General features: G+C 37.2%; 5 protein-coding genes across 6 annotated transcripts; 2 read left to right on the plus strand and 3 right to left on the minus strand.

Moving 5' to 3' along the window:
• Positions 1 to 1201: 1201 nt before the first annotated feature.
• Positions 1202 to 2848, minus strand: LOC114719841 (TATA-box-binding protein 1-like). Its single transcript, XM_028905394.1, has 8 exons — positions 2823 to 2848; positions 2498 to 2585; positions 2299 to 2370; positions 2073 to 2123; positions 1793 to 1837; positions 1618 to 1710; positions 1390 to 1491; positions 1202 to 1285 (listed from the first exon to the last, which is right to left on the minus strand). The coding sequence occupies exons 1-8, from the start codon at positions 2846 to 2848 to the stop codon at positions 1202 to 1204; spliced, it is 561 nt and encodes a 186-aa protein (XP_028761227.1).
• A 1391-nt stretch (positions 2849 to 4239) lies between these two features.
• On the minus strand, positions 4240 to 6485 carry LOC114719842 (phytosulfokine receptor 1-like). The gene has a single exon (XM_028905395.1). It carries the CDS (start codon positions 6483 to 6485, stop codon positions 4431 to 4433), a length of 2055 nt encoding a protein of 684 aa, XP_028761228.1. The 3' UTR covers positions 4240 to 4430.
• Positions 6486 to 9856: 3371 nt separating this feature from the next.
• Positions 9857 to 13550, plus strand: LOC114719881 (PHD finger protein ING2). Its single transcript, XM_028905448.1, has 7 exons — positions 9857 to 10014; positions 10122 to 10193; positions 10356 to 10582; positions 11947 to 12010; positions 12581 to 12837; positions 12970 to 13008; positions 13098 to 13550. The coding sequence occupies exons 1-7, from the start codon at positions 9969 to 9971 to the stop codon at positions 13206 to 13208; spliced, it is 816 nt and encodes a 271-aa protein (XP_028761281.1). The 5' UTR covers positions 9857 to 9968; the 3' UTR covers positions 13209 to 13550.
• A 2012-nt stretch (positions 13551 to 15562) lies between these two features.
• LOC114719863 (protein SINE1-like) lies at positions 15563 to 18934 on the plus strand. 2 transcript variants are annotated; one of them, XM_028905427.1, is made up of 3 exons: positions 15563 to 15670; positions 16485 to 17826; positions 18063 to 18934. In XM_028905427.1, the coding sequence occupies exons 2-3, from the start codon at positions 16492 to 16494 to the stop codon at positions 18564 to 18566; spliced, it is 1839 nt and encodes a 612-aa protein (XP_028761260.1). In that variant the 5' UTR covers positions 15563 to 15670; positions 16485 to 16491; the 3' UTR covers positions 18567 to 18934. The 2 variants fall into 2 exon arrangements, with proteins under 2 accessions (XP_028761260.1, XP_028761261.1); XM_028905428.1 differs by lacking the exon at positions 15563 to 15670 and adding an exon at positions 15858 to 15928.
• A 309-nt stretch (positions 18935 to 19243) lies between these two features.
• Positions 19244 to 25638, minus strand: LOC114719864 (T-complex protein 1 subunit theta). Its single transcript, XM_028905429.1, has 13 exons — positions 25328 to 25638; positions 24491 to 24753; positions 24256 to 24402; positions 24007 to 24168; positions 22726 to 22803; positions 22121 to 22254; positions 21945 to 22017; positions 21791 to 21868; positions 21525 to 21647; positions 21269 to 21363; positions 20820 to 21029; positions 20243 to 20300; positions 19244 to 19582 (listed from the first exon to the last, which is right to left on the minus strand). The coding sequence occupies exons 1-13, from the start codon at positions 25473 to 25475 to the stop codon at positions 19517 to 19519; spliced, it is 1635 nt and encodes a 544-aa protein (XP_028761262.1). The 5' UTR covers positions 25476 to 25638; the 3' UTR covers positions 19244 to 19516.
• Between the last annotated feature and the right edge of the window lie 297 nt (positions 25639 to 25935).

Raw genomic sequence — 25935 nt, forward strand, 5'->3', positions numbered from 1 at the left:
TATTAATATGGCAAAATTATTTCATGGAAATACTGTCTCATAAATTTAAGAGGAAAGTATTAAATTTGATCATCTTAGCCTTGAAAAAAAAAAAGGCAACTAAGCCTACTCTGGTTTTTTTTCCAAATGTTTTCATAAATGTTTTGACCAAAACAAAAACAAAATTTGTTAGCGTTGTATCAGACAAAATTTAATATCAAGCACTACCTCTGATTCTAATTATAAGAGCAAGTTAACTAATTTAAAAAAAATTAAAAAAAAAAGTTAAATTAGTTATTTGTAATAAATAGGTATTGTCTTTTCTAAAATATCCCTACTAATCAAATATGTTGGCTAAAACTAGAATTACTAGAAAAACTATCTTGAAAAAAATTGAGTAAATATGAGAAACAAAATATATTGGGATCTTATATTTAGGATTAATATAAAAGTCAAATAGGGTTTTATATTAAAGACTAAAGGTAGTACTCCTCCGGTCCTAATTATAAGACCCAATTGACTTATTTGAGGAGATTAAGGAAGTAAGTTAAGTTGGTTATTTATAATAAATAAGTGTTATCATTCTTAAAATATCCTTGCTAATTAAGTATATTGGCTAAAACTATCATTATTAGAAGGATTATCTTGGAAAAAAATGCATAAATATAAGAGAAAAAATGGATTGGGTCTTATAATTAGGACCAAATAAAAAGTCAAATTGGGTCTTATAATAAGGACCGGAGGAGTATAATAATGTACAAATTTTAAGATCATTTACTCACTTGATATTAGTTAACTTTTGTTTAGATTGTGCTGGCAAATCGCCTACGCTCAGTTATTTCATAATATAAATGAATATTTTGATTCACATGGCACATATAATTAATATTCCTACGCACGTGATTGAATAATGCAAAAGTGAAGAATTCGCAGGTGTTTTATGTGCAAACATGCGCGTTCGATTAGTCTATCCATCGTCTCAATCGAAGTGACTTTATACATAGAAAACTCGAAACAGATTACCACCGATCCATCTAGGCATCAAAACAAACGACAAACCTCCCAGAAAAGATCAGAGTGTTTGATCTCATAGTACAGATAAATTCTCTCTCATCCGAGGCCACTGGCTACGCTAGATTCATCAAGAGCCTTGGATTTTTTTTTTAATCAATTCTAAAATGAGATCTTTGAAATCCCAGACGCATACGCAAAGGTTATCAATTCATACTGCATTTTTAAAAATCTTCCTGAACCCAGCAAGGACAGGATATATATTGTCGAAGGCCTTGTATATCTCATCTCTCTCCTGATAACATGTCAACACTCATGAAACATGCATATGGTTGGTTTTTGCAGCAAAGCAAGCTTAATTATTAAGGAGAAAGTTACTTAACGGAGCTAGCTGGATACCTTGGCTCCCGTAAGCACAACTTTTCCAGATACAAATACGAGGAGTACAATCTTAGGATGTTTCATGCGATATATTAGACCTGGAAAGAGCTCCGGTTCATACTGCAAAACTCAGATTTGTTAATCGGCATCTAGTAGTAAGTGCTTGATGAAAAAAGCAATTAGTTTTAACAAGAGAAAGGCAAATGACTGATCAAATTCTTTGAAAATTAATAACATGTGGCTTACACTTGAAAAGGTCGCATGTGAGCATGCGAGACTTTCAAGTCTGATGGGGAACTTAACATCACAGGAGCCAACCATATTCTGAATTTTGAAATCCTGTTGTCACTCACAGATTCAAGTTAGAATATAGATCAACTTAGCTCTAACAAATTTGTGTTCATGCTAAACATACAGGTACCTTAAACTTGACTTCAAACCCAAGCTTTTGGATAATTCGGGCAAACTGAGTACCAGAGATCTTTATATCATCAGTAGTTTGGCAGAATTTCAAATATATATTTGTGAATTTATCATATATGAATAAACTCATTAGTTGATCGATTCAAAGCAAAACACCGTGTGTCTCTTTGTTGGTTGGTTTACGTGGTGTCTCAATAATCCACAAACCGCCGAGTCAAAAATCGTGCATGTTGTGTTTCATAAATGCTACAGTACAGTACACTACGTGAAATATTTACCTTTCTCGCAGCAAGTTTTGAGTCTGCTTCACTTTTCGCGCCCGTGCAGACCTGGAGGACACAAGAATACTAAAAAATGATCGATCGAGTACCTTAACTAGCAAGATAAGGAAGAAACATGTTGCTTCGTAGCGTTGATAATTAAATTGTTCAGTTCGGAGAAGATCAACACAGAAGGTAACAGAACCCGATATATGAATTTTCGAGGAGAATAGGCAGCACTCACCACCTTCCCCGAAGAAAAGATCAAGGCTGTAGTTTTCGGTTCTCTTATTCTCATAATGGCAGCAGAAAAACGCTGCGTTGACAACATTTAAGAATCAGTGGCAACGAGACCTAAATTTGATGCGCACATGGTTGAAACAAAGTAACTGGAGGAATTATATATATATATATATATATATATATATATTATGACAGCATGCCTTGGGATTGAATTCCGCATTGCGAGCTTGCTGCGCTATTTTCTTGAGATCCAACTCACAATCCAAGACGAATGTTGCCACAATATTCCTGAAACAAAGAGCCCCATATCCAAATCACAACAAAAATGACCAGGCAAGGGTAGTTTACGATGAGAGCAGATCAAAGCAACACAGAAAAACAAGTTATTAGCACAAATTAAACACGTTTAATATATATATATATATATATATATAAGAGAGCAATGAAAAGCTGACTCACTCAATATTGGGGGTGATTGCACATCGATTGAGATCAAAAGATCGGACTCCTCGCCTAGTTGCGAACCCGCCACTGTCACCTTCATTCGCCATTTTTGTCCCAAAACTCTCACAAGTGCTTCTGGATATGTGTATATGTATATTCTAGCTTCCAGCTATGATCCAGGCTATTTGTTATTATTGATATCCTAGAAACGCATGTTCAAAGTGTTTTCACCCTTTACAAATTTGGGTTCATGTATATTAAATGGGCGATGGAGATTTTGCTTCTGGGCATGGATGGAAAATAGAATCTTTGCAGTGGAAGTGTGGGCTTTTTCACATGTTTTTTGAAGCCACAGGACTGAGAAAGTTGAGAAACGCATGCCTCTATCCCAGTGCTCATTTACTTTCTGTATACTATGATTCGCACAGGTGTGTGTGTGTGTGTTTTTTTTTTTTTGGCCTTTTCTCGTTCTCTCTTCGAGTCACAAGTATTTCGAATTTATCTGCAGTGTCACCTAATGCCCTTATTCTGCGTGCGTGTGACATAGTTTAGTTAAAAATTGAAAATAATCCTTTTGATTTTTCACATTAAGTATATACTCCTCCGGTCCTTAATATAGGACCTAATTTTTGAGTTGGTTTTGGTCCTAAATATAAGACCCATTTTTCATATTTTTTAATTTTCTCTAAATTACCCCTATGGATACTCCCCCAACCATAATCAAGTAGAAGAGGGAGAGGGGGTATTAAGAAAGATGATTATGGTGTTTTAGAAAAAATGTGTCACTTTTCTTATAATTAACTAATTTACCTAACTTTATTAATCTAATCAAATTAGTTAAATGGGTCTTATATTAAGGACCGGAGGAGTAGTATCAATAATAAAATCACGCTTTGGCAAAAAAAAAAAACCCAAATTAACAAAAACAGATGTAAATCACGCATCCTTCTTTTTTTCCCTACGTGATGGGGATCACAAAATAAACTCATCTGGCAAAGAACCAGCTGAAGTGGGTTAGGGACCTCGAGAATAATAATTGTTTTCAACTGGTCCTTTTTTGCAATTTAAATTATATTTATAAGTTATGTTTTGTACATGCATGCGCTTTATAATTATTAAACTAGAATGTAAATTAAGTTTTAATTTGAGAAAATACGAATAAAATTGTAATATGTTAATTTTCGTTTTATGTCTGTGTGGCGTTTTTAAAACGTAACTTTTTTTTTTTTTTTTTAATGTTATGGCCATAAGTATTTTCTGACGATAAAAGACAGGTACATCTAAACTAGCTTGACTTCATAACAATAGTAGGAATCAAATCGCCATTCACTTAAACTCTTTGTTTTAACTTATAAATTTTTGCTTTTCATTTTTATTCAAAAATAATTGTTACTTTAAAATTTTAACGGAAAATTATTTATTTTTATCACTTTATCCTTCGTCAATAAAAATGACGATAATAGGTGGATTTCCTAACACCCAACGCCTAAGTACATAGAGAGTCACCTTGAGTTTCATATTCTATTAATTATTATTCAACAACTTGAGCTAAACCCGTTAAACGACAAAGTTACGCTGAGGATGGCTGAAAAAAAAAAAAAGAGACCAAGTTACGTTGAGTTTTGAAAACGATATAATATCATGATACCCAGAAGGCCAGGAACACCAGCAAGCTTCACCGTGCCGGCGTTAATTCCTCCGTCGGTTGTATACGCGCATAACAGCCCATGGAGACCACCATCCATGAAAGAACCAAATGGTGAAGGCAATAACAAAACCAGTTGCAGCCCCGAATTTAAATGACAAATATGTCAACTCGGCATCTTTGTGGGGAGACGTTGGAGTTGGAGCCTCCATCGCTTTAGGAAGAACAGGACCAGATCGACGGAGTCCCATGTTTCCTTCAAAGCTTGAAGATGGAAATGTCTCAAACTGACCTCCCTTCGGAATCTCCCCTTGCAACTGATTATAAGACACATCAAATGCAGATAAAAAACTCAGCTTTACCAACGATAGTGGTATTTCCCCTTTGAGCCTGTTATGAGACAAATCCAGATTCTCCATCATTGTCATCTCTGATAACCCATCAGGAATTACTCCTGAGAGTCTGTTGTGGTTGAGATCCATCACATGAAGGCCTTTCAGATTTTCAAAACCTGGCCATATGGATCCTTCAAGCTTGTTGTGACTCAGCATTAAAGATGGACGGAACCTTGAAAGACTGGAATACTCCAACCTGTTTCGTTGTGGAGTTTGAGCATCCCTTCTAGTTCGAATGCTGTAGAAGGACAAGCATGGAGATGAGCAAGTCCCTCGTGATGAGAAATTGCTGTTTTGTAGGCTTGAAATCATGGTCAAGCTTTCTGGCATTTCACCGGTGAAGGAATTATTCGACAAGTCTAAATAATAAAGATGATCGAACCTGCCAATCCAAGAGGGGATGCTTCCACTTAAAGAGTTCCATGACAAATCCAAAAATTGCAACATCTTACATCCCCTCAACCACTCTGGAACTGAGCCTTTGATTTGAGTATTGGCCAGTATTAAAACCTCGAGACTCTTGAACCCTATAATTGGATCTTCTGGCATTTCTTCGTTATGGAAGTTATTTGTAAGGACTAGAGCTCTCAAGTTTCTGCAATGTTGTAAAATATTTAGAGCTGAAGCTATATTACGTAGAGCAGAACCTGAGAGTGAAAGAGCGGTTAAGGACGCAAATTTTTTAAAGCTGACGGGAACTTCACCGCTGAGATTTTGGGAGGAAAGGCTTATTGCTTCCAATCTGGGGCAATCTGATAAACTACCAGGGATTGGAGCGAGAAAATTGTTGGCACCAAGACAAAGTGAAGTAAGGTTTTTCATTGCAGAGCAATTCATATTAATGGAACCACCAAAAGAGTTCTTAGTCAAACTGAGAATCTGAAGAGATTGAGAATTTACCAGTGTTGTTGGCAACTGACGTGTGAATCTGTTCCGTCCTGCAGAGAAAACCTCAAGCCTCGTGAGGCTGTTAAAGATATCCGGGAGAATCCCCGAAAAGCCATTTCTGGAAATGTCCAATTTCACTAGGTTTGACAGGTTACCAATCTCACTATTCAGTGGCCCTGAGAGCTCATTGTACTGCATATATAGTTCCTTCAGATTCCGCAACTGAAATATGCTTTCAGGTAATCTCCCTGATAGACTGTTTCCATTGATGGATAGACGATGCAAAGAAGAACAATTACGTAAACTTTCTGGTATGCTCCCGGAAAAATAATTATTTGACATTTTAAGCACCTGAAGCCGATTGGAAGATGCACAATTGCATATGTTGATTTTGCCCACAAAACCATTGTTGCTCAAGTCAATCACCTCCAAGTTTTGCAGACAAAACAATTCATCAGGAAGAAACCCTGTGAAGAAATTGTAAGACAGGTTCAAGAATCTCAATTGATCAAGACCTGAAAGTGGTTCACAGAATCTTCCAGTAAGTGCTCTGTTGCCAAGTTCCAAGCTTACCACCCTCGTGCCTAGACCAGTTATGTTATCACATGTAACACCAGGCCAAGTGCAGCAATCGGAGGAGGCAGAGCGGTTCCAGTCAAGAATGGCCGATTCAAAGCAGGTAGAGAAATCGGTCAAAGCCTTCAAGTCACTGTGATTACAAATCACTGGGTTCTGGGAAGCCGGAGTATGCGCACAAGCACCGAACGACAACAGTGACAGAAGTAGAAGAAATCCCACTGAACATGGGTGCTCCATTGAGAAACTGGTGCTCACTGCTCAATGGCTTTTCTCAGGACAGTAGTTCAGTTTCCAGCTTTAGATTTTGTCTTTTTAGATAACTTCTCTGGCCTTATTAAGTTGACTTTTCTCTTTTGATTTCCGAAATTTCATGCCAACTACTCTCTTTTTTCCTTAGACTTCTTGAGATCAAGGAAGAAAAAACCGGACCGGACCGGCCGGTTCAACCGGAAAACCGATGAACCGGTCTGAAGTCCGGTCTGGTTTAGTCTAAAAACCGGCCCCCAATCAACCCGGGATGAACCGGAATAGACCGGACTAAACCAGTAAAAACCGAAAAAACCGCTGGGTGGACTGGGTTGGCCGGTTTTTTTTTTCTTCCCAAAACTGCTCTCACCGTTCGCCGGAGAAGGAATAGACGTCTTATTATTTGCCGAAAACCATGGACACTGCAGACACAGGTAGTAGAAGCAGAGGAGATAATGGAGGCTGAGGAAAAGAAATCCTTGTTTGTGTCGCTTTGAGGTATACCCGTAGAAGACGAGAAGGAGAGAGATAAGAGAGAGTATCAGATGGATGAACAAAATGTAGAGAAGAAAAATAGTACTAACCCTTTGCTATTTCTCCATTTGTCCATTCCATTTGAGGAAGAAATAGAACTGATCGCTGAGGACGGCAGGAAGTAATTTGAGAAAGATGTGGAAGAGCTGGTGATGCGTGCTGAAGGAGGCAAAATATGCTGCTACAGTGCTACCACCCAAGTCTACCCTAGTCTACTCTGCTTGTTCAATGTCATATGAGATAGACATTGCTTCGTGATGTGTGGCAGAAGGAGAAAAGTGGCATGGCACGTGGGAGAGAGAAGATAGAGAAAAGGAAAAGAAAAAAGGAAAAAGGAAAAAAATTTAAAAAAAAGTTTTTATATACATAAATATTATTTTTATAATTAGAATATAAATATTTTACTAATTTTAATTAAATTATATTATTTTAATTATTACCCATCTGACCCCGGTCTGATCCCGATCTAACCCATTAACCCTTGAACCAGTATCTTGACCGGTTTAGTGTTCGGTCCGGTTTTTTATTCCTTGGATGTTTGCTTTGTCAATTGTTTGGAGTCGATATTAGAGAAAGAAAAGCTTCACGGAGAATTACTTTCGTTGCCAGCTGGAGAAGAGTCACATGAATTGACTCTAATACTTGTTAATGTCTTCCAAATGAGATTAGTTTGTGGTCGCTGTCCCTTATTCAACACGGTAACAGGGCTCCTCGTCGTTGAAACATCGATCAAACGGAGGGTCAAACGCGGATAGAGCCGTCTTGTATGTTCTCTGACATTGCTTGCACAATTAAGATTGAAGTGTTTTTGGAGTAGCATTTGTAAAATTAATTTTGAGTAGAATTGATTTTGGCCAGCAATTAATATTTAAGATTTTGACCCCTGCTATTTCCCTCCCCACTCTCCAACCCTCACGTTCCAAGCGCCCACGCATGAGCTACTGACTCAGTCTTCTAAACAATCCGAAGCAACAAACAACCATACGACCACTTAAGGGTATGTTTGGATCTCAGTTTGTAACGCTAAAAGTGCATTGGAATGAATGAAACCACGGTTACAAACTGCAATGGATAAAAACCATTGTTTGGGTAGCCTATCTTCTCCAACCAACTTCTTGGCAAACTGTCGGCCGTTTCCAACGCTGGGCTGTGGTGCTTTTGGCACGTTTGAAAAGGAGATCTACCGTCATTGGAGCATTAATTGCTCATAAAAATATGACCTACCAATTTTAACCCTCCCTGCATTTTCCCTCTACCGAATTCATTCACAGGTCTGAAGGTCAATACTTACTGCCTCCCTTGTTTCTGCGTCAGTGATGAATGTGCTCGGTAGGGATGAGAGTGAATGATTTGCGGTCAATCTCACTCAAGCTCTGCTCCCGTCGTCTCTCTCTCTCTCTCTCTCTCTCTCAGTCCTCTTTGTGTGTGAAGACGATGAAGAAGGTCGAGAATGGTGATGAATGGCGATGGTGAAGGTGGAAGGGAATGATGGTCTCGGGTCCTGTGCTATGCCACTCGCTGTCGAAGATGATGAAGGAGGGAAAAGGTGGTGATGGTTGCGGGGGTGTGGTATGCGTTGGTAGATAGTGAGCGATGGATGATTAAGGACGGTGAGGTGGGGTCTTGGATGTGTGCGAGTTTTTCTTGTTTTTTTTTCCCTTGGAAGGCTACGTGTGTGAGGTCATATATATGGGAAGGGGTGTTGAAGAATAATTCTTATTCTTCCACCGTTTTGCTCCCTCTAGCTTCGTGAGAAATGATATGATATCCCCTTACCCTAAATGAAAACACACAGTTTTATTCTCTTTCTTTAAAAAAAAAAGAGAGATAAATATGAGGTCCTCCTTTATTTATTGTAATAATTATCTACAATGTGTTTTCAAATTTTTCTCGATGATAAATATTCTTATTTTATAATTTCACAAATGAACTATTTATAGTTTATCATAATAATTTAATGTATTTTTTTAAGCTATTATCACATTAAAAACATAAAATTTTAAACACTACTATTCAATAAAATCCATGTCCTTTTTAGTCATTTTACAACTAAACTAACTTTTCTATTAATCATCCAAACAACTTTTAACTTTTCTAACTGACTTTTTCAAAGCACCTATCCAAACATACACTAACTGACTTTTACTCTAACTTCAGTTATAAAAGCCAGTTTGCCTAGAAGTCAGTTTTGCCCAATACCAATCCAAACACACCCTAAATGTTCTTCAACGATGAATGTGAAAGAGGATCAATGAGATTCGAGAGTTCGAAGAACTGACAAATTAGTGCTCGTCTTACTGTGGGTGTGATTGCCGTGAACTCCAAGGTTGCGTCCTATGTAATTTTTGAGTTTCTATCCAAAGTAGTATTTCCAAGCATTAAAAACTAGAATACGTGGAATTATAAACAGTCAGAGAGAAATAACCGTGCTCAATCTCTGCAACTTTCTTAGTTTGATTTATATGCTTACCGTAGTTTGGACTTTCTTGATTGGTGTTTTGTTTTAACATTGTTAAGTTCAGGTCGTGCTTAGGGTGTGTTTGGGTTAAATTCAAATTATAATTTTAAAAATAATTTTACAACATATAAAATACATATGTGAAAGGAAATTTGTTTCAACTTATGTAAAAGTATTTTCAAAAAAGTATTTTTCAGAAGGATCCAATTATTTTTTTAGAGTAAAATTGTCTTTTTTGGAAAAAAAAACAGAGTCGTAACATTTCTCGTCCTTAGAAATGCCATTTACCCGCCTTATGATTAGCGGTTCTGTTCCCCTACCCGCTTGTTTCGTTAAATTTTGCCTTAAAAAAGTCACTGTCATACGACGTCGTGTTGCCCTGTCGTCCCCATTCCCAGCACCAACAATGCAACTCCAGGGCTCGCAACCCGAACCCTAGAACCAAACCCTCCCATTAACAATCGCGACAATTATCATTCCATATGGCTATTGCACGAACGGGAGTCTATGTTGATGACTATTTGGAGTGTAAGCGTCTTTCTAGTTCCACAATTTTTTTTCACCATTTCCTATTTTTCCATGAATTTATATTCGATTTTGCCGCTTCTTTTGATTTTGAATTTTCAATTCCATAGACGCGAGTACCCTGCCTGCGGAGCTTCAAAGGTTGCTCAATACCATCAGAGAACTCGATGACCGATCCCAATGTAAATATTCACTTTTGTTTCTTTTTCTGTTTCTTAGTTTGTGTCACTGTTTGTGTTAAAATTTTGAATTTTTCACTTCTTTAGGTCGTTTGTATGTCTTAACGGTTGTTTATTTATTTAATTGTCATGGGTGTGTGTGTGTGTGTGGTGGGGGTGTTGCAGCTATGATAAACCGGACGAGGCAGCAGACAAAGCACTGCTTGGGGTTGTCAACTCATGGTTATAAGAAGGGTAATCATTATGGTGGCCATCATTATAATAATAATAATATGAATGAAGAAGATGACATTGCAATTGAGAAAATGCGAAAAGAAATTGAGGCAAATCAGGATAGTGCATTTAGTCTATGTACTGAGAAGGTTTTATTGGCAAGGCAAGCATATGACCTGGTGAGTTTGTGTATCTTGATGATTTATGCTGGACTTCCTTAATCATACACGACATATTTCACCCATACTTTCTATAACTGGAGGAAATCACAACTAGAATATTGATGTTTGCTGTTATAAATGTTACTGGGAAGAGCCTCTAATCTATTATAAGAAGAATTGTTCATATAAAATGATATCTACAGGCTTGGGTAATGAATTATTGATAAGGTGGCTGGGTTTTTCTAAAATAGCACATATAATGTGGTTTACTCTTCATTCTATTCGGCCAAAAACAAAATATACTTCATACTATGTATGGCTGCTTCCATGAATGAACTCAGTATTCTTTGCTTTGTTCCCCCACATTCACTTGTTATTTACCGGTGTATGCAACTTGGAAGTTTTCACTTTTGGTTTGAGGCATCCATGGCAGGACGGGACTATCCTGTAGTCCAGGTTTTAAAGGCTTCTACAGTTACTTACAAACGGTTCACTGTTAACTACCGAAGCAACCTCACATATGTTTTTAACAAAACAGTTTTTCTTTTTCCATTTAAAACAAGACAGTCGTAAATCTGTTACATCTGCTCCCTTTTCTGATATTTCAAAGTGTTTCTTGTAGCCTCACTCGGTACTTGATGATAATCATTTTGCTTTTGGTAGAAATTTGATAAATATTAAATATCCTCTTCTCCTTTCCCACACAGGAGCCTCAGTCATCAAACAACAATTTATAATTTAAAGGAACATATATGCTGTCTCTCTCCTTTCTTTTGCGATTTTACAAATAATTATCTTATAGCTTATCTACTAGACGCTTTATGATTCTGTGGTTGTTAAAGTAAAATACAACAGAGCTTTGGGTCTTAGCGAATGTCAAATTCTGGGCTAGTTGTCATTAAGAAGCTTTTCGAAGTGGACCTGTCTCTTTATTTTCTTTTCTTAAATGCTTGAGCTAGTACAATTGAATTTCTCTTGTTTTTAGATAATGCGTATGTAGCCTTTATTTGGTTTGGTATGCTACTCTACCTGCTGTTCTCCTTTCTGCTGTTTGTGTGTTGTCTCGCTGGACACCATGACTCATGACACTGACGAATGTGGTTTGAAGTTTTAGTCATACATATGCATGCTGTGACAGAGTTGCCTTGATTGATCATGAGGAGCACGTCGCTCAGATATTCAACTCTCATAGTTTTCTCTGTATGATAAGACCCAGTTTGATTCCATTCTGCCATATCTGTATGTGATCAATGATTATATACTGCTTAATAATACTTGTCAAGAGTAAGCTGTGTGAATTTTTTTTATTTTTCTTCCTCATATGCGTTTTAAGAACACCATTCTAGAGTTTACAAGTTTCAGTTCTCATGTATTTGCTCCAGATAGATAGTCATATAAAGCGACTTGATGAAGATTTGAACAACTTCGCCGAAGATCTAAAGCAAGGTAAAATAACCATGTAGTTTGCATGCTGATTAACTCTGTGTCACGCATGTACATCCTAAAACCTCTAGAGAGTAAAAGGTTAGGAGAATCTGAGAGAGAATTAATTTCGTATTGATTTTGGATGGTTTATTTACCTGGAAAAGACATGCATAAGAGTGCAATTGAAGGATTTCTAAGGGAAGTGATTGTCGTCTTCTCTCCATTATTGGTGCCTCTGTGACTAGCAACCCAGTTTATGCAATGAGTGACGAAACAACTATTATCCTATTTCTTCTGTAAGTAGCTAAGTATATATGCATCTTTTGTTGAACCATTCCTCCTGACATTTACAAGTATTTTGGAACCTGAATTAGAAGAGTGATGTTGGAAAGTACATGATTTGGTGCTTCTGGACCTGTATAAAGTAACATGCTATGTGGTGGCAGCAAAGCTTGGAAACAAATAAATGATACTACTTTGGAACTTGAGATGTTCTATTTTTTCTTTAATAAATAGGAATATATTCTTTGGCACATTATCGAGGAATGATCTTTCCCATTTCTGTTTCTTTTGCATTTCCAATTTTGCTAGAGGGGAAAATACCGCCAGATGAACCAGCAATTCTTCCCGCCTTGCCTCTAGTTCTCAAAAGTGAAAGCCGCAGGCCCATATATGGAACACCTCAATCAAAGAGACTTGATTACAGGGATAGAGACTGGGATAGAGAGCGTGATAGGGACTTTGAGCTCATGCCTCCCCCAGGAAGCCATAAAAAGGACTATACAGCTGCAGTGGATTTTGATCAACCAATTGATCCTAATGAACCCACGTACTGTGTTTGTCATCAGGTTTGGATTTTTTTTCGTAACACATCTTATTTTAGTTCTCCTTGTGCCCATGATGAGGTAATTTCTTCACTTTTTTCCCCCTTAACATGTTTGGTAAGAAGCTAAAATGCTTTTGCTATTTTGATCGTTCAGGTGTCTTTTGGCGATATGATTGCTTGTGACAATGAAAATGTGAGTACTCTTTACTTTTGCTCAGACTTCCATTTATCTTGGGGAAGGTGGGATTGGTTCTGAAAGCTCATGTGTATGCTTCCTGATAGTGCCAAGGAGGCGAATGGTTCCACTATGCTTGTGTTGGCCTTACACCAGAGACAAGATTCAAGGGGAAGTGGTATTGCCCAACCTGCAAATTGCTTCCACAATGTCAATGATAAATCTTTGTACCAAGTAAAACTGCATCTATGGATATCCTTTGTTGTGCCAGTAGTTTCTTGAGTTCAGTATGTAAAAGAAGCATAAATTTTCAGTATATTTATGGGGCAAAGATTTGTCCCAAGCCCCGTCATCCCTTCCACCGCTTGTAATTTTTTGTTCTATTAGATGTCCAGATATTGATTCATGGAGGCATGAATCTGGATTATACATCTGAAGTTATGTAATAGATATTACATAATTTGTCTTAATCTAATGTAATTAGAACGACATGAGATTATTTTATTGTGCCAACCAAACATTATGAATCAGCAAAATGCAAAAATAGTCCTTACTTACCTTGTATGAAATGCCCTCAAACTTGTAAACTCTGTATTACAAAAAATATTTTTCTAGTACTATTTTCACATTTCATGACACCCACGTTCACTGTCAAACAAATGTAAGGAAATGATACAAATGATTGCTCTTAAACATGAAGTACCTTTTGGGAATCCATTTTTAACAACTATTAGGCTTAAGAGATAACCAAGTTAGAACCAATTCTTGTCCATATTTTATTTGCGATAAGATCTCTTACATTAAGTTATTGGCATAATGACGCAACATGGTGCGAAGGGTCACAATTTGCCGCTATTATCTTTGAAAAGAAAATCAGTAATACTACCTCCGGTCCTAATTATAAGACCCTGTTGACTTATTTGAGGAGATTAAGGAAGTAAGTTAATTTAGTTATTTGTAATAAATAAGTTGTTATCACTCCTAAAATATCCTTGCTGATTAAGTGTATTGGCTAGAACTATCATTATTAGAAGGACTATCTTGGAAAAAATGCATAAATATGATAGATAAAATGGATTGGGGTCTTATAATTAGGACCAAATAAAAAGTCAAATGGGGTCTTATATTAAGAACCGGAGGTAGTATCAAATTATCAATCACCTACGCCTCTGTCTGTTGCATTGCATGCACAGGCCAGTTGGAGCGGTAGCTGGAGAAGGAAGCTGAGTTTAGACTTTTGGTTGGCTTCCCTTTAAATTCGTGTGGCGTTTTGAGCGCGCATTTCAAATTTCCCCCAAATCCAATTTCTTAAGGGCGGGAAAAGCACTTTACCCCAAACATAGTATTCAGTATATTTATTATTACTGCCATATCCATTTGGAATTGGAATCTCAGTCAAAGACAAAACAAGAAGGCCGTGACAGCGAGATGAGCAATCTGGTTTGACCGAATTGACCCTTGTCAATTGTATTTATTGGCATTCATTTTCTGTTTTGGAGTGTTTGGATGAATGTACAAAGTGCTTTTAAGGGGTATTTGGTAACCTCCAAATCATGGTTTCAGAAGCATTTTTCTACAAAATGAGACAAATTCCTTTACATATTTACTTCGTAAACCATAAAAGCATTTCTGAAACCATGGTTTGGTTTCTATCCAAATACCCGCTAAACAAATTAAGATAAAACTTCTCTTATATATTTATTTCATATATCCTAAAATTATTTTTAAAATCATGATTTGATTTTGATCCAAATAAACTTTTGGTTTCAAAAGAAATTAAGGAGAAAAAGACAATGAAACTGAAACTTAGAAATCAATGAGATTGTATAAAAGGAGGTAAATTGAATTTGGGCTCTGTTTAAATTCTCATTCAACGAACCACTATAACTAATGTGGAAATTTTATCGAGGGTTAATAAAATCAAAATTAATGAATTTGTGAAACACATTGTACTTAATCGCTACTTAATTTCGAAAGACCAATGTTTTTACTCTTTTTTTTCTTTTCTTTAACCAAAATCAATGTATCTACTATCCTGATTCGTTTTGATTAGAAATTAATTAAATATTTATTTCAATCGTGCACGTTGATTAATGACACTAAATATGAGGATAAATAAATGCAAAACCTCTAAGAAAAGGGAAACATATTGTACTTAATTGCTACTTTCTTCTGTTTATGGGAACATAATCATATTAATTAATTTTTAGCAGCAACGATTTTAATTTTTGTGATTGCACCAGAAATATCCATACACATAGACACGACTGTTCGCCAAAAAAATAGTGTATAAACATGATCTATTATTATTAATTTATTATTGTTCTTATTATTATTTCTGCTACGTGACAAATAACAATGCGGGAGTTTCATGCAAAGTACAAAAGGAAAAGAGCAAAATGTGGGAGGGTCCTGTGGTCCTGGAAGGAATTTTTTATATGGGAAGGATAGCGGTGGAATTTTGAAGAAAGATTTTGAAAATCGAGGTATTGAATTTGCAGCGGAATGGGACAGAGCCCCACAAAATACGCTAAATTTGAAATCGAACCTCCAAGCCCATTTCACATTTTGACAGCTTCCTCGCCTTCTTCCCAGCTCCACGCTTCTGAAGGCAAGTCCTCTATCTTGCTAGCACTCACCCGGTAGTGCGCAAGGAAGCAGAAGCTTCAGCTTCATAAAGGTGCACTTGCTTGCTTAAATTTGAAGTCTCTCTTTTTGTTCTATACTGTTTGATTTCTCATGCTTTGTTCTTGCAGCTTTTAGTTGATTTGAATGCCCATTTACAACTTTTATTTTCTTCTCGAATGATATAATGGAGGAAATGAATGCGCATGTAAAAAGAGCAATCTTGCTTTCGCGTTGTCTGTGAATACACTCACTTGGGGTCCAAATTCCCTTCTTCCTCATTATCACCTTTCTTCTCCAAGAATTGTTGAAGGTTGAATTTTTATCTTTCTTCGAGAAAACAAGACGTAGATTCATAAACACTGTCATTTCTTCGAAATGAAAACCAGATTTGTTGTCGCTTTTCCTTTTCTTCGTCCTTCACTTATTGTTAAGATTTTTCCTCTTCACAAGATCTGTGAGGTCTTCCATTCTTGGTCGGAGATTTCTTTTCCTTATGATGGTTTGAAGTGGGAAAAGGAAATATATATAATATATTCTGTTTCTCCTCTAGTTGCCGCAATCCAAGGCAAGGAAGAGAACAACTGAGTTGCAAGTTAATGGCTTTGCATTGGTTTGAGGCCCCATGAAAGTTAAGAAAAATTTCGAGTGTGAATTGGCCCACGGTTGTTTTGCACGATTCAATTTTTGTTTACAAACAGTATAATAACTGAAATGTTGAAGCATTAAATGGTGTGCATGAATACTAAAATCTGAAGTAGAATACCCAAAATGAGATCTCTGTAATGTACTTGAACTGTTAATGAGTGGTGCTTACGACTTGCCCTTGTTATAGTTACTAAAGAAAATCGTTTGATTTTGGATTATAGTTAAGCAATGGGAAGAAGTCTCAGTCCAGTGATCCGGCGAGAGCTTGCAAACCTTGACAAAGATGCGGACAGCCGCAAGTGTGCAATGAAAGCACTGAAGTCATACGTGAAAGATTTGGATTTTAAGACCATTCCTATCTTCCTCGCCCAAGTTTGCGAAACTAAGGATACCGGCTCGCTATCAGGAGAATTCACGATTTCACTCTATGAAGTTCTTGCTCGAGTTCATGGCGTCAAGATTGTGCCTATGATAGACAGCATAATGAAATCCATTGTGCAAACCTTAGCTTCAAGTGCGGGGTCTTTCCCACTTCAGCAGGCTTGCTCAAAGGTGGTTCCAGCTATTGCAAGATATGGAATTGATCCCACAACCCCAGAAGACAGAAAGAGGCATATAATTCATTCCCTCTGTAAGCCACTTTCTGATTCCCTCACTTCTTCTCAAGAGAGCCTAGCTTCAGGAGCATCCCTTTGCTTAAAGGCTCTTGTGGATTCAGACAACTGGAAATTTGCTTCAGATGACGTGGTCAATAGGGTCTGCCTGAATGTTGCTGTAGCTTTAGAGGGCAGGTCCACCCAAAATAACTCGCATTTGGGTTTGGTAATGGCCTTAGCTAAGCGCAATGCTTTGATTGTTGAAGCATATGCAAGATTGCTTATACAATCTGGATTGAGAATATTGAATGCTGGGCTTGTGGAAGGGAACTCCCAGAAGAGATTGTCAGCCATTCAAATGGTAAACTTCTTGATGAAATGTCTAGACCCCCGGAGCATATTCTCAGAACTCGATTTGATCATTCTGGAGATGGAGAAGTGCCAGGCTGATAAAATGGCATATGTGAAAGGTGCTGCATTTGAAGCTTTGCAAACGGCTAAGAGAATTGCAGCTGACAAAAAATCAAGATATATTAAAAGTCCTGGCTCAGTGACTGGCTCAAATTTTAGCATGGGTGACCACAATGAAGGGGAAAACTTTTCTTGTGAAGGAGAGCATTCTCCTAGATCTATTTCACCAGAATCACGGACTCTGGACTTCTTTCCAGGATATGAATCAGTGAGCGAGTCTCCCATTGCGATGAGCCAAACTTCTCAGACTTCGAACTATGAGCGTCGAAGTGTGAATAGGAAACTTTGGAGCCAGGAAAATGGAGGAGTTGACGTGTCTCTCAAGGATGGCCTGTTTTCAGAGGTTGTGAAGAGAAATGATATGTCAAAAAAGTGGTTAGAGAACTCTGCGAATCATGAGGTTTTGGATAGGACAGATTCAACAGAGGAGTTTGCTGGATTCACGCATCAGAATCCTAGGTTTGGAGTATCCAGAAGCACCACCACAAGTCCGCTGGTAAGTTTCTCACGTGTCTGTCATAAATTACATTTGAAATATCTTTTCATGTTAATGAAAGTACTTGAACCTAACACTGCATAAAGTCGTTGTCTGTGGTATCGAGTCTCCTTATGGGATCTTATTTTGTGTATCATTAAAGCCTCAAGAATCTTTTTTTAAACTGCCATGTTTATTTATTGAAATCATAAGTTCTTTCATCCCCAGAACTGACATATAGACTATTTGCTTCTCAGAGGTCTCGAACACAGGTGAATGTAGACAACATAAAAATCTTCAAGACTCCTAGAAAGCTCATTCAGTCTCTTCAAGACCCATTCGATGTGAACTCCGGTAGCTCTGAGAAACAGAACAGACGGTACAGGAGTTTATCCTCAGGCAATGCTGAGTGGAGTCCAACATCTGAATGTGATCAGAATGGTTTCTCACATGAAAATAATGATTCCAAAGAGAATGAAAGCTTATCATGCGATGGTGGTTATAATGATGATGTACAGATACAGGGTGGTCAGGAGTCAGTCCCAGTATCAGATGAGCTTTCTGGTGATGTCGACATGCAGATGCATCCTGAGGTAGTTGCCAGGAGTGAAAGTAATGCTCAGAGAACTGGCATGGAAAAAACCCTGCGGAGGGCTACGTTCAAATTGGTTTGTGGTCTCTCTTTCGCTCTACTTGCAGTGGCTACTCCTCTTGTATGGATCAACGGTCAGGACGAAGGACATTATCTTGTCCCGACATAACTTGCACTTTCTGATGTGCATGTTGAAGATCATGATGTCTGTTATAAATTATCCAAACATCTTTTTAGAGCACCATAGAAGGCCTTATTCTATATAAACACTAGTTCCAAGTAAATGTTGACATGTTCAGTGTCCCCCTATGATTGATGCTCAATCTGCTTTTGTTCTTGTAAAGAGTCTCAAGAAGTTAAGTAGTTAATCGCCCCCCTCGCCCAGTCTAGTCAATTAAGAGCCAATGTTGAACTTCTAGGCAAGATTAGATGTCATGGTTATTACTAATAATTGAAAAAATTCGGTTGCCCTCATCGGAGTTCCAGAATTCTCCTGTCAGAACTTTTGACTACAGAAGCGGTTTGACAGTTTTAATTGTAAAGCACCATTGCATCTGCTGTGCTCAGTATTGGATAACACTTCAATCATTACGTCGACAGATGTATATCCATATAATTCAAATTCCTAAAAACAATGCATTACGTTGTGCGCTTTTTAAAAATGTCTTTTTACGTAAATTATAATTAAAATGGCACCCTTTTAAATACAAAGGTGATTATTCTGAAAAACTTGGTACAATGTGGCTCGAACAAAGAAGTTATCTGGTGAAGTGATTGGATAGTTTTAAAAAGATACAATCGGAGACTGGTGGTAAGAAAAGCTGAGTTAACGAATTAAACGAAAAACAGCGCAACCAAGAGACCTATAAATTATCAACTTTTTAAGATTGCTACAGTACCCAGATTCCCAGCAAACACCATTACCCTAGGTAGAGGACTATGAATAAAATTTACAGGGCACATTCAACATCAATCCACTGAAATCAAAATCCAAAATTTGCATCAACCCCACCACTGGCATCGAAAAGAAAGCAAGATGCCCATACCAAGTCCAGTACCCACTTTGAGATCCAATCATCAACACAGACAAAAACATCAGCCAGTTCTAAAAGGAAAAGATTAGTCTTCATCCATGCCAGCAGGCTGATCTCTCCTCGGGCCACCAGCTGGTTTTGCCATTATAATCTAAAAACATCATATTATAACATAAGATCCACGAACATAAAAGCTGACAAGAATTTAATAGAAGCTAACATTAATAACAATTATCCAAGATTACCAATGGTACACCTGTTTGTTTCCCAAACTTTTTTATCCCATAAAAAAACACAAGAAACTTCAAAATAGTTTCCACACCAGGTATTTTCTTCTAATGTTGATGAGTAAATAAAGCTTGTGGCTAGGCTGTTTGTTTCAAATGTTACCACAACATGCATATTTCACATACTAAAGCCCTGTTTCTTCACCCAAAAGAAAAAAGTTTCCAGACGTTCGGAAAAGCATTCCCAAAAATTAACGGCTGCACACGATGCAATAATCAATGTTATCTACTTCAAATAAATACGAATTACACATTTCTGTTTCTAGCCATACTGCTATATGCTACCTACAAATCAATGTTTTATAAAATCATGCCAACCCCTACCTCCCTCATGCACTAAAAGTTTCAAACCATACCCTCTGAATCATAATGTAACTACATGGACACTGTGCCCGTAATTGCCCAGATTTCACCCGTTCTTCAGACCCGTTAGTTGCCATCGAAATATTCGAACAGAATATCATCAAATTATTCCAAAATATTGATCATGAAACCACTGACTACTTTTTTTTTTAGAGTATTACCTGGTCCACTCGTAGTACAGTGCACGCAGCATCTGCAGCATACTTGAGGGCAAAAAACCTAAACCAAAACCGATGAAACCTGTCAACTAATGATAAATGACATCAAGCAGCAATAAAAACGGTTCATCCCAACATCATTTCATATTCAAGTCACTAATCAAAGTATACCTTTTCCAAAGGGATCCCACTATTTTTCTTCCTAATAGCATTCTATTCTTTTTTTTTTTTCCTTTTTTGTGCAAAACAAAAAGGGACTTGATAAATCAGAGAGGAGCATACTCTGGATCGGAATTGTGGGGAGTACTGCCTGATTTTTTCTACCAACTTAAAGGCCTAATTTTTATTCTTTTTATATTATGCACAAATGCTCTTTTGGAGAATTTACATAATCTCCATTACTAATCCATTGTGCATCCTGGTGTTTCTAACCATCCACGCTTTTTTATCAATCACTTTCAAATTTTTATATGACAAGCTTACCTAGGTAGCTGTCCTAACTATAGGTTTTGAGTGCGTGTGTGAGCACGCTGGTGAGATAGAGAGGGAGGGAGGGAGATATGAAAACATAGAAGCTTACTTCGTAACATAGAGATCCCAGACATTCATCGTTGAAGCATCCTTACAAACACCTTCTTCTATGTCAATGCCAACTTTGGTATTTCCTGAGGCATGTTCTGCATACAGAGAAGATATAATCTCCATAGCATTTAGCCCAGCATTCTCAGCCAGAGTTGTAGGAATCATTTCAAGACTCTCAGCAAATTTGGCTATAGCATACTGATCCAATCTGCAGAGCCATTGAAAATTTAGCATGTCCTATTCATGCATCAAGTAACTGATTCTCATTAAACAAAGTAAAGCGTGATGTAAGAAACAAGTTACATCATTACAGGTGAAGAACAAGAACCAATTATCCACAGAACCAAAGAACAAACATTACTCCCATGCTATGAAAAGCCATGTAGATGCATACAAATATACATACAATAGTGTTCTTTTTTCCAAAAATAGATATATACAACATACCCTGTCTCTTTGAAGGAAAATTCTTTCACTTTTTTAGCTAATTCAATTTCTGTTGCTGCCGCTCCAGGTACAGTACGGCTGTCCCGACACATGGCCTGATAAACAACGGTGCATGAGGCACATGCAGCAAGCAAAATTACACTCAACCAAACATATTTAATAACAACCCTAGGACTGTGGAACCACTATTTTAACAAGACCAGAATGAGAGAAGATTTACAAACAGTCTATTATGGTAGCATATGCCAGAAATAACCTTGTAAGTGTTAACACCATCATCAACTGCTCTTTCAAGATCATCCAGTATGCTATCAGTGCTTCCTCTTAAAACAACAGTAGATACAGAGTTTCCACCTTCTTCATTCTTCACAATGGTCACCTACACATGCTCATATGTGAGGGGAAAAGTCATGCTGAGTGTAATGAAGGAAAAGTAAACAAAGAAACAAAATAAGATGCGATATAAAAGCAAAGGGGGAAAACAAAACAAAAATTAACATGTAAAGAATTTTCTAAACATACTCTGGCACCACCAATTTCCTCAACAGAAATAGAATCAACGTATCCAAGATCATCTGGGTTTGGTTGGCTAAGCTTCAGCTGTTACAGGAAAAGCAAATGGGTTAAAAAGAAACTTGAAAGCTTCTCTACATGTCAGAGGTAAAAAGATACATACTATAGCAACAGCTCCAGTAGTGCGGCAAAATCGACGTAGTTCAAACTTTGAACTAATCTTAAGAACCATGAGCCTGCAAGCAAGAATTAATGGTTAGAACATCACCATATTCAATACTAACCCAGGTTTTCAACTTTAATATTAAGGGGTAAAAAAGGATGTATGGAAAAGCGCACTTGTAACGCTCACAAAAATGCAATGCCATCTCTCCAACTGCCCCTCCACTAACAATCACTTTGGCACCTGAATCAGCTACTGCTTTGATAAGCTCTTCAACTTTAGCCTCTTCTGTTTTTGAATAATTTTCTAGCTATAGAATGTCAAAAGAAGATAATGGGTCCAATTAGCAAAAGCACTGAGTTAAAGAAACAAACAAACAAACAAACAACAAGCCTTATCCCACTAGGTGGGGTCGGCTACATGAATCACACGACGCCATCGTGCTCTGTCAACATCCCACTGAGTTAAAGAAAGAGGTTATAAAATAATAATATAATCAAACATATATGTAGGTTTTAGATTAAGCATGAACAGCAACAACTCTTTACATTCCACTAGCACATAATCCATTCTTTACCAAAATGGGAACAGCTGAAAAAATAGTCCCAAGTGTTTGCCAATATGTTTCAAGCATTAATAATAATACAAGCATTAATAATGATGATGATGATGATGATGATTATTATTATTATTATTATTTGGCAACAATGTTGAGCTCCAGCAACAAAGCTGCCTCAGTTCAGTATTTGAGACCATAGTATTTGAGACTTTGGAAATATACCTGCTCAGCAGAATGAATTAATACAGTCCCTTTGGTTTCAGTTGCCGATGTGTCAACACCACTAACAAATACAGCTACCTAACACGGCATTAACAAAGAATATTACTACTGAATCAAATAGAATTTGCGGCTTCATAATTGCAGCAAGTACAGAAAATAATGAGTTCAAAATCTGATGCAATGATCTTTTTGTGCATTGCAAGATTCAAGCAAACAAGGTAATAAACCACTATACCGAAGAAAGAATATCCAAGACCCTTAATATGGAGGCACCATATAAAATGATAAAATTGGGCGGAAACTATGCATTAACTGCAATGGACTGAAATAAACATCCTACCTATTCTAATGATTTCAACTTTCCTTGAAGAAATGATAAAAGGCAATTGATCAAAATCATTAGGATTTATCCTAGGGAGGAACTAAAACTACATTGTAGGCCAAGTGCCAATTCATCCATTTATTATTCAAGTTCTAACTCAGCCACATCCGAGAGGAAAATATTATTGAACCTTTGCAGTCAAATTTATTGCTACGGAAACGGAATATGGATACATCAACTTCTTGTCATCGAGAGCAAAAGAGAAATAACGATAAATTGGCTCAATATCAATTTAAATCAAACAAGAAACTGGACTTGTTCTCAAATACCACGAAATTTACAAATTTCAACAGAAAAGGAAGGGGAAAACAATTTTCCTCATAATACCCTCAGGTTCCACCCTACATTCCAGACTTCTACATAGCACAAAACATTGGCTCGATAAAGAAAAATATGTCAAAACAATCTAAAAAATCCAGCATTTCTTTCTTCAACCACATGCATCTTTGCATACGTAGTATGTACTTGCAAAACAAATATAAAAGAACAAGCTGTTAACAGAGGTAACCCTTTAATGAATTACGAGAGAATCAAAAGCCGTACAGAATAATCTCTCTCATATGATAGAAATTGCTTCCCCAAGACCTAAGCCATGCTTAACAAATTTTCTCACCAGTTCACATAACCCATCTATTATATTAGGACACAATCATAAATTGCAGTAAACTCAAATAGACGACTACAACTCAAACGAGCTTTTATTTGTTACTATATTCATACAGTTGAATAAAATACCAATAACGAATGAACAGCAAGCAAATCCCAGAATATGTAACTTGAAAACTGAAATAATCAAGAGGAAGCATGACAATGATTAAGAAAGACAAGACTCCACTGCAAGTGTATAGAAAGCACCACAAACAAAAACCCAGAAGCCACAAAATGTCTAGAAAGCTAACCTTTGCTTTCTCTACTCGCTTTATAGTCCCAACAGCATCATTTTTCAACACCATTCCTCGAACAACTGCACTGTTATGAAGTCCCCCTCCCAAGAGCTTTGCAACTCGAACGTTGTCCACATTAAAGTTAGCCGGGTTCTTTGGACAGACTTGGATGCATGCCTATATTTTTCAAATGCATCAGGACTTTCAGTAATGCACCAAAACAGTAATTTATAATAGGAAACAGGATGTCCAGTATAATATTACATCTGCGACAAGTGAACATATTGTATCTTCTTGACCGAATTGCTTGCTAGCAACAGCAGCTCTCATTCGAGAAACAACTTGCTCCTTGTTACGGACATCCATATTCTCTGAACCTTTCTCAACCATTTCGCCTAAGAGTTCAACAGTCTAAAACATATGACAGTAAGTTAGACACACAAATACAGAGAAGCAGTACAGAGGAGTTACTTAGCCTCTTGCTAAAGGACTGACAAACCTTATTGATTGCTTTAGTATATCCACTGATGATTTCACTTGGGTGCAATCCCATCCTGATAAGTTCCTCAGCATTTTGAAGGAGCTCCCCAGCAAAGGAGACTGTTAAATTAGCTCCATCACCAATTTCCTCTTGTTGAGCCTTCCCCGCTAAAACCAAAATCTTGGCAGCAGGATGCTGAACTTCAAGTTCATTTACAATAGTGGCAGCATCATTTGTAACAAATAGCTTGTCCAAATGATTTATAACCATCTTATTCATACCTGAAAGAGTGACATGGCATAAGAAGGATTATAACTCTGCAAAAATCGTAACCCAAAGAAGGACTAGTAGTCCAAGAGATTGATTTCTTTGGTACCTAAGATGTAGGAAAGAATTTACCAAAAACAAACATAGTTTTAAGAAAATTTGCTGCTAGTAGAACTCAAAAAGGAAACATAAGCTACAGGGTGAGGACAGGCAAGCATTACTTTGGAAACGATATCTAAATATATGATAAGAATCCAATATTATTTAATTCTGCGCCAACAGCAGCCACTGAGTGGATAACAATCGCCACAAGTACGGAAACTCCAGGCAGTGCGTTCTGTTGAACTGATTCGGGATTTTGAAAATAACCGTGAAAGGTTCCATCTCAATTAAACCAATGGGAGATCAGAATGGACTAAAAACCCCATATACCAACTCATGGCAACACTTCTAAAATCCCAGCCTTTCACATCTAAGCTACGCAACGGATAGGCAACATCTCATATTGAAAAAATAAATGAAAATGTAGAGCGCAGAAATGGCTTCTGAATCAGATATCAGAGCACATAAAAAATAACAATGCTTTACCATTAGGACCAAGAGAAGTTCGAGTGATGGTGGAAAGCTGCTTGCAGGCATCAATATTCTTAAGAACTGCTTCGTCGAGGCCAGAAAGATGCTTGTGGCCCTCCTTGAGCATCGACTGGATCCCATATGGCTGCATGTTGAAACCCATCTTTCTGAAGCGTTGAGACTAACAACTCTAAATACTTTTCTTCTCGAGACGGTAGCAAGAGCAGAAGAAAAACCCTAGCCCCTAAACCCAGGGAATGACAACGATGGCTTTCGCTTAACTAGAAAACACCAGAAGCCCTAGAACGTTTCCAGCAGTGGAGCGGCAAATGAAATGAAGTCGGAGATAGTAATAATAATTCTTTTTAAAAAAACACCCAAAAAAAAAGAATAGAAAATTAAAATTAGCGATTCATCAAAGGAACGGCGATGTGGTGCCGGTAACATTCATGCTCGATGAAAAATTACGATTCCGGATGGCAGTAATTTTCTGTTGTTTTTGATAAATCTAAATCTAAAGTATATACACAAGAATAAGAACCATTGATTATAAATGGCCAGACAAAAATTATAGAACCACAGGTCACATATAACTGATGGCATAAATTAAATTTAAATATTTA

Source organism: Neltuma alba, unplaced genomic scaffold (genome assembly GCF_004799145.2).
Source record: "Neltuma alba isolate B1F8T4 unplaced genomic scaffold, ASM479914v2 tig00011956_pilon, whole genome shotgun sequence".
Classification (NCBI taxonomy): domain Eukaryota; kingdom Viridiplantae; phylum Streptophyta; class Magnoliopsida; order Fabales; family Fabaceae; genus Neltuma; species Neltuma alba.

Bases quoted from the DNA above. Each gene is read 5' to 3' on its own strand.
- LOC114719841 (XM_028905394.1), bottom strand. From the start codon at position 2,848: ATGGCGAATGAAGGTGACAGTGGCGG. The intron at 2,124-2,298 runs GTGAGTGCTGCC...TGTGTCCTCCAG, and splicing joins TCTTTTCTTCGGGGAAGGTG to GTCTGCACGGGCGCGAAAAG. The intron at 1,286-1,389 runs GTATCCAGCTAG...ACATGTTATCAG, and splicing joins TTGTGCTTACGGGAGCCAAG to GAGAGAGATGAGATATACAA.
- LOC114719842 (XM_028905395.1), bottom strand. From the start codon at position 6,485: ATGGAGCACCCATGTTCAGTGGGATTTCTTCTACTTCTGTCACTGTTG.
- LOC114719881 (XM_028905448.1), top strand. From the start codon at position 9,969: ATGGCTATTGCACGAACGGGAGTCTATGTTGATGACTATTTGGAGT. The intron at 10,583-11,946 runs GTGAGTTTGTGT...TATTTGCTCCAG, and splicing joins CAAGGCAAGCATATGACCTG to ATAGATAGTCATATAAAGCG. The intron at 13,009-13,097 runs GTGAGTACTCTT...GCTTCCTGATAG, and splicing joins TTGCTTGTGACAATGAAAAT to TGCCAAGGAGGCGAATGGTT.
- LOC114719863 (XM_028905427.1), top strand. From the start codon at position 16,492: ATGGGAAGAAGTCTCAGTCCAGTGATCCGGCGAGAGCTTGCAAACCTT. The intron at 17,827-18,062 runs GTAAGTTTCTCA...TTTGCTTCTCAG, and splicing joins GCACCACCACAAGTCCGCTG to AGGTCTCGAACACAGGTGAA.
- LOC114719864 (XM_028905429.1), bottom strand. From the start codon at position 25,475: ATGGGTTTCAACATGCAGCCATATGGGATCCAGTCGATGCTCAAGGAG. The intron at 21,648-21,790 runs GTATGTTTAGAA...GAGCATGTGTAG, and splicing joins AGGAAATTGGTGGTGCCAGA to GTGACCATTGTGAAGAATGA. The intron at 21,030-21,268 runs GTATGTTGTATA...ATGGCTCTGCAG, and splicing joins TTTTCCTTCAAAGAGACAGG to ATTGGATCAGTATGCTATAG.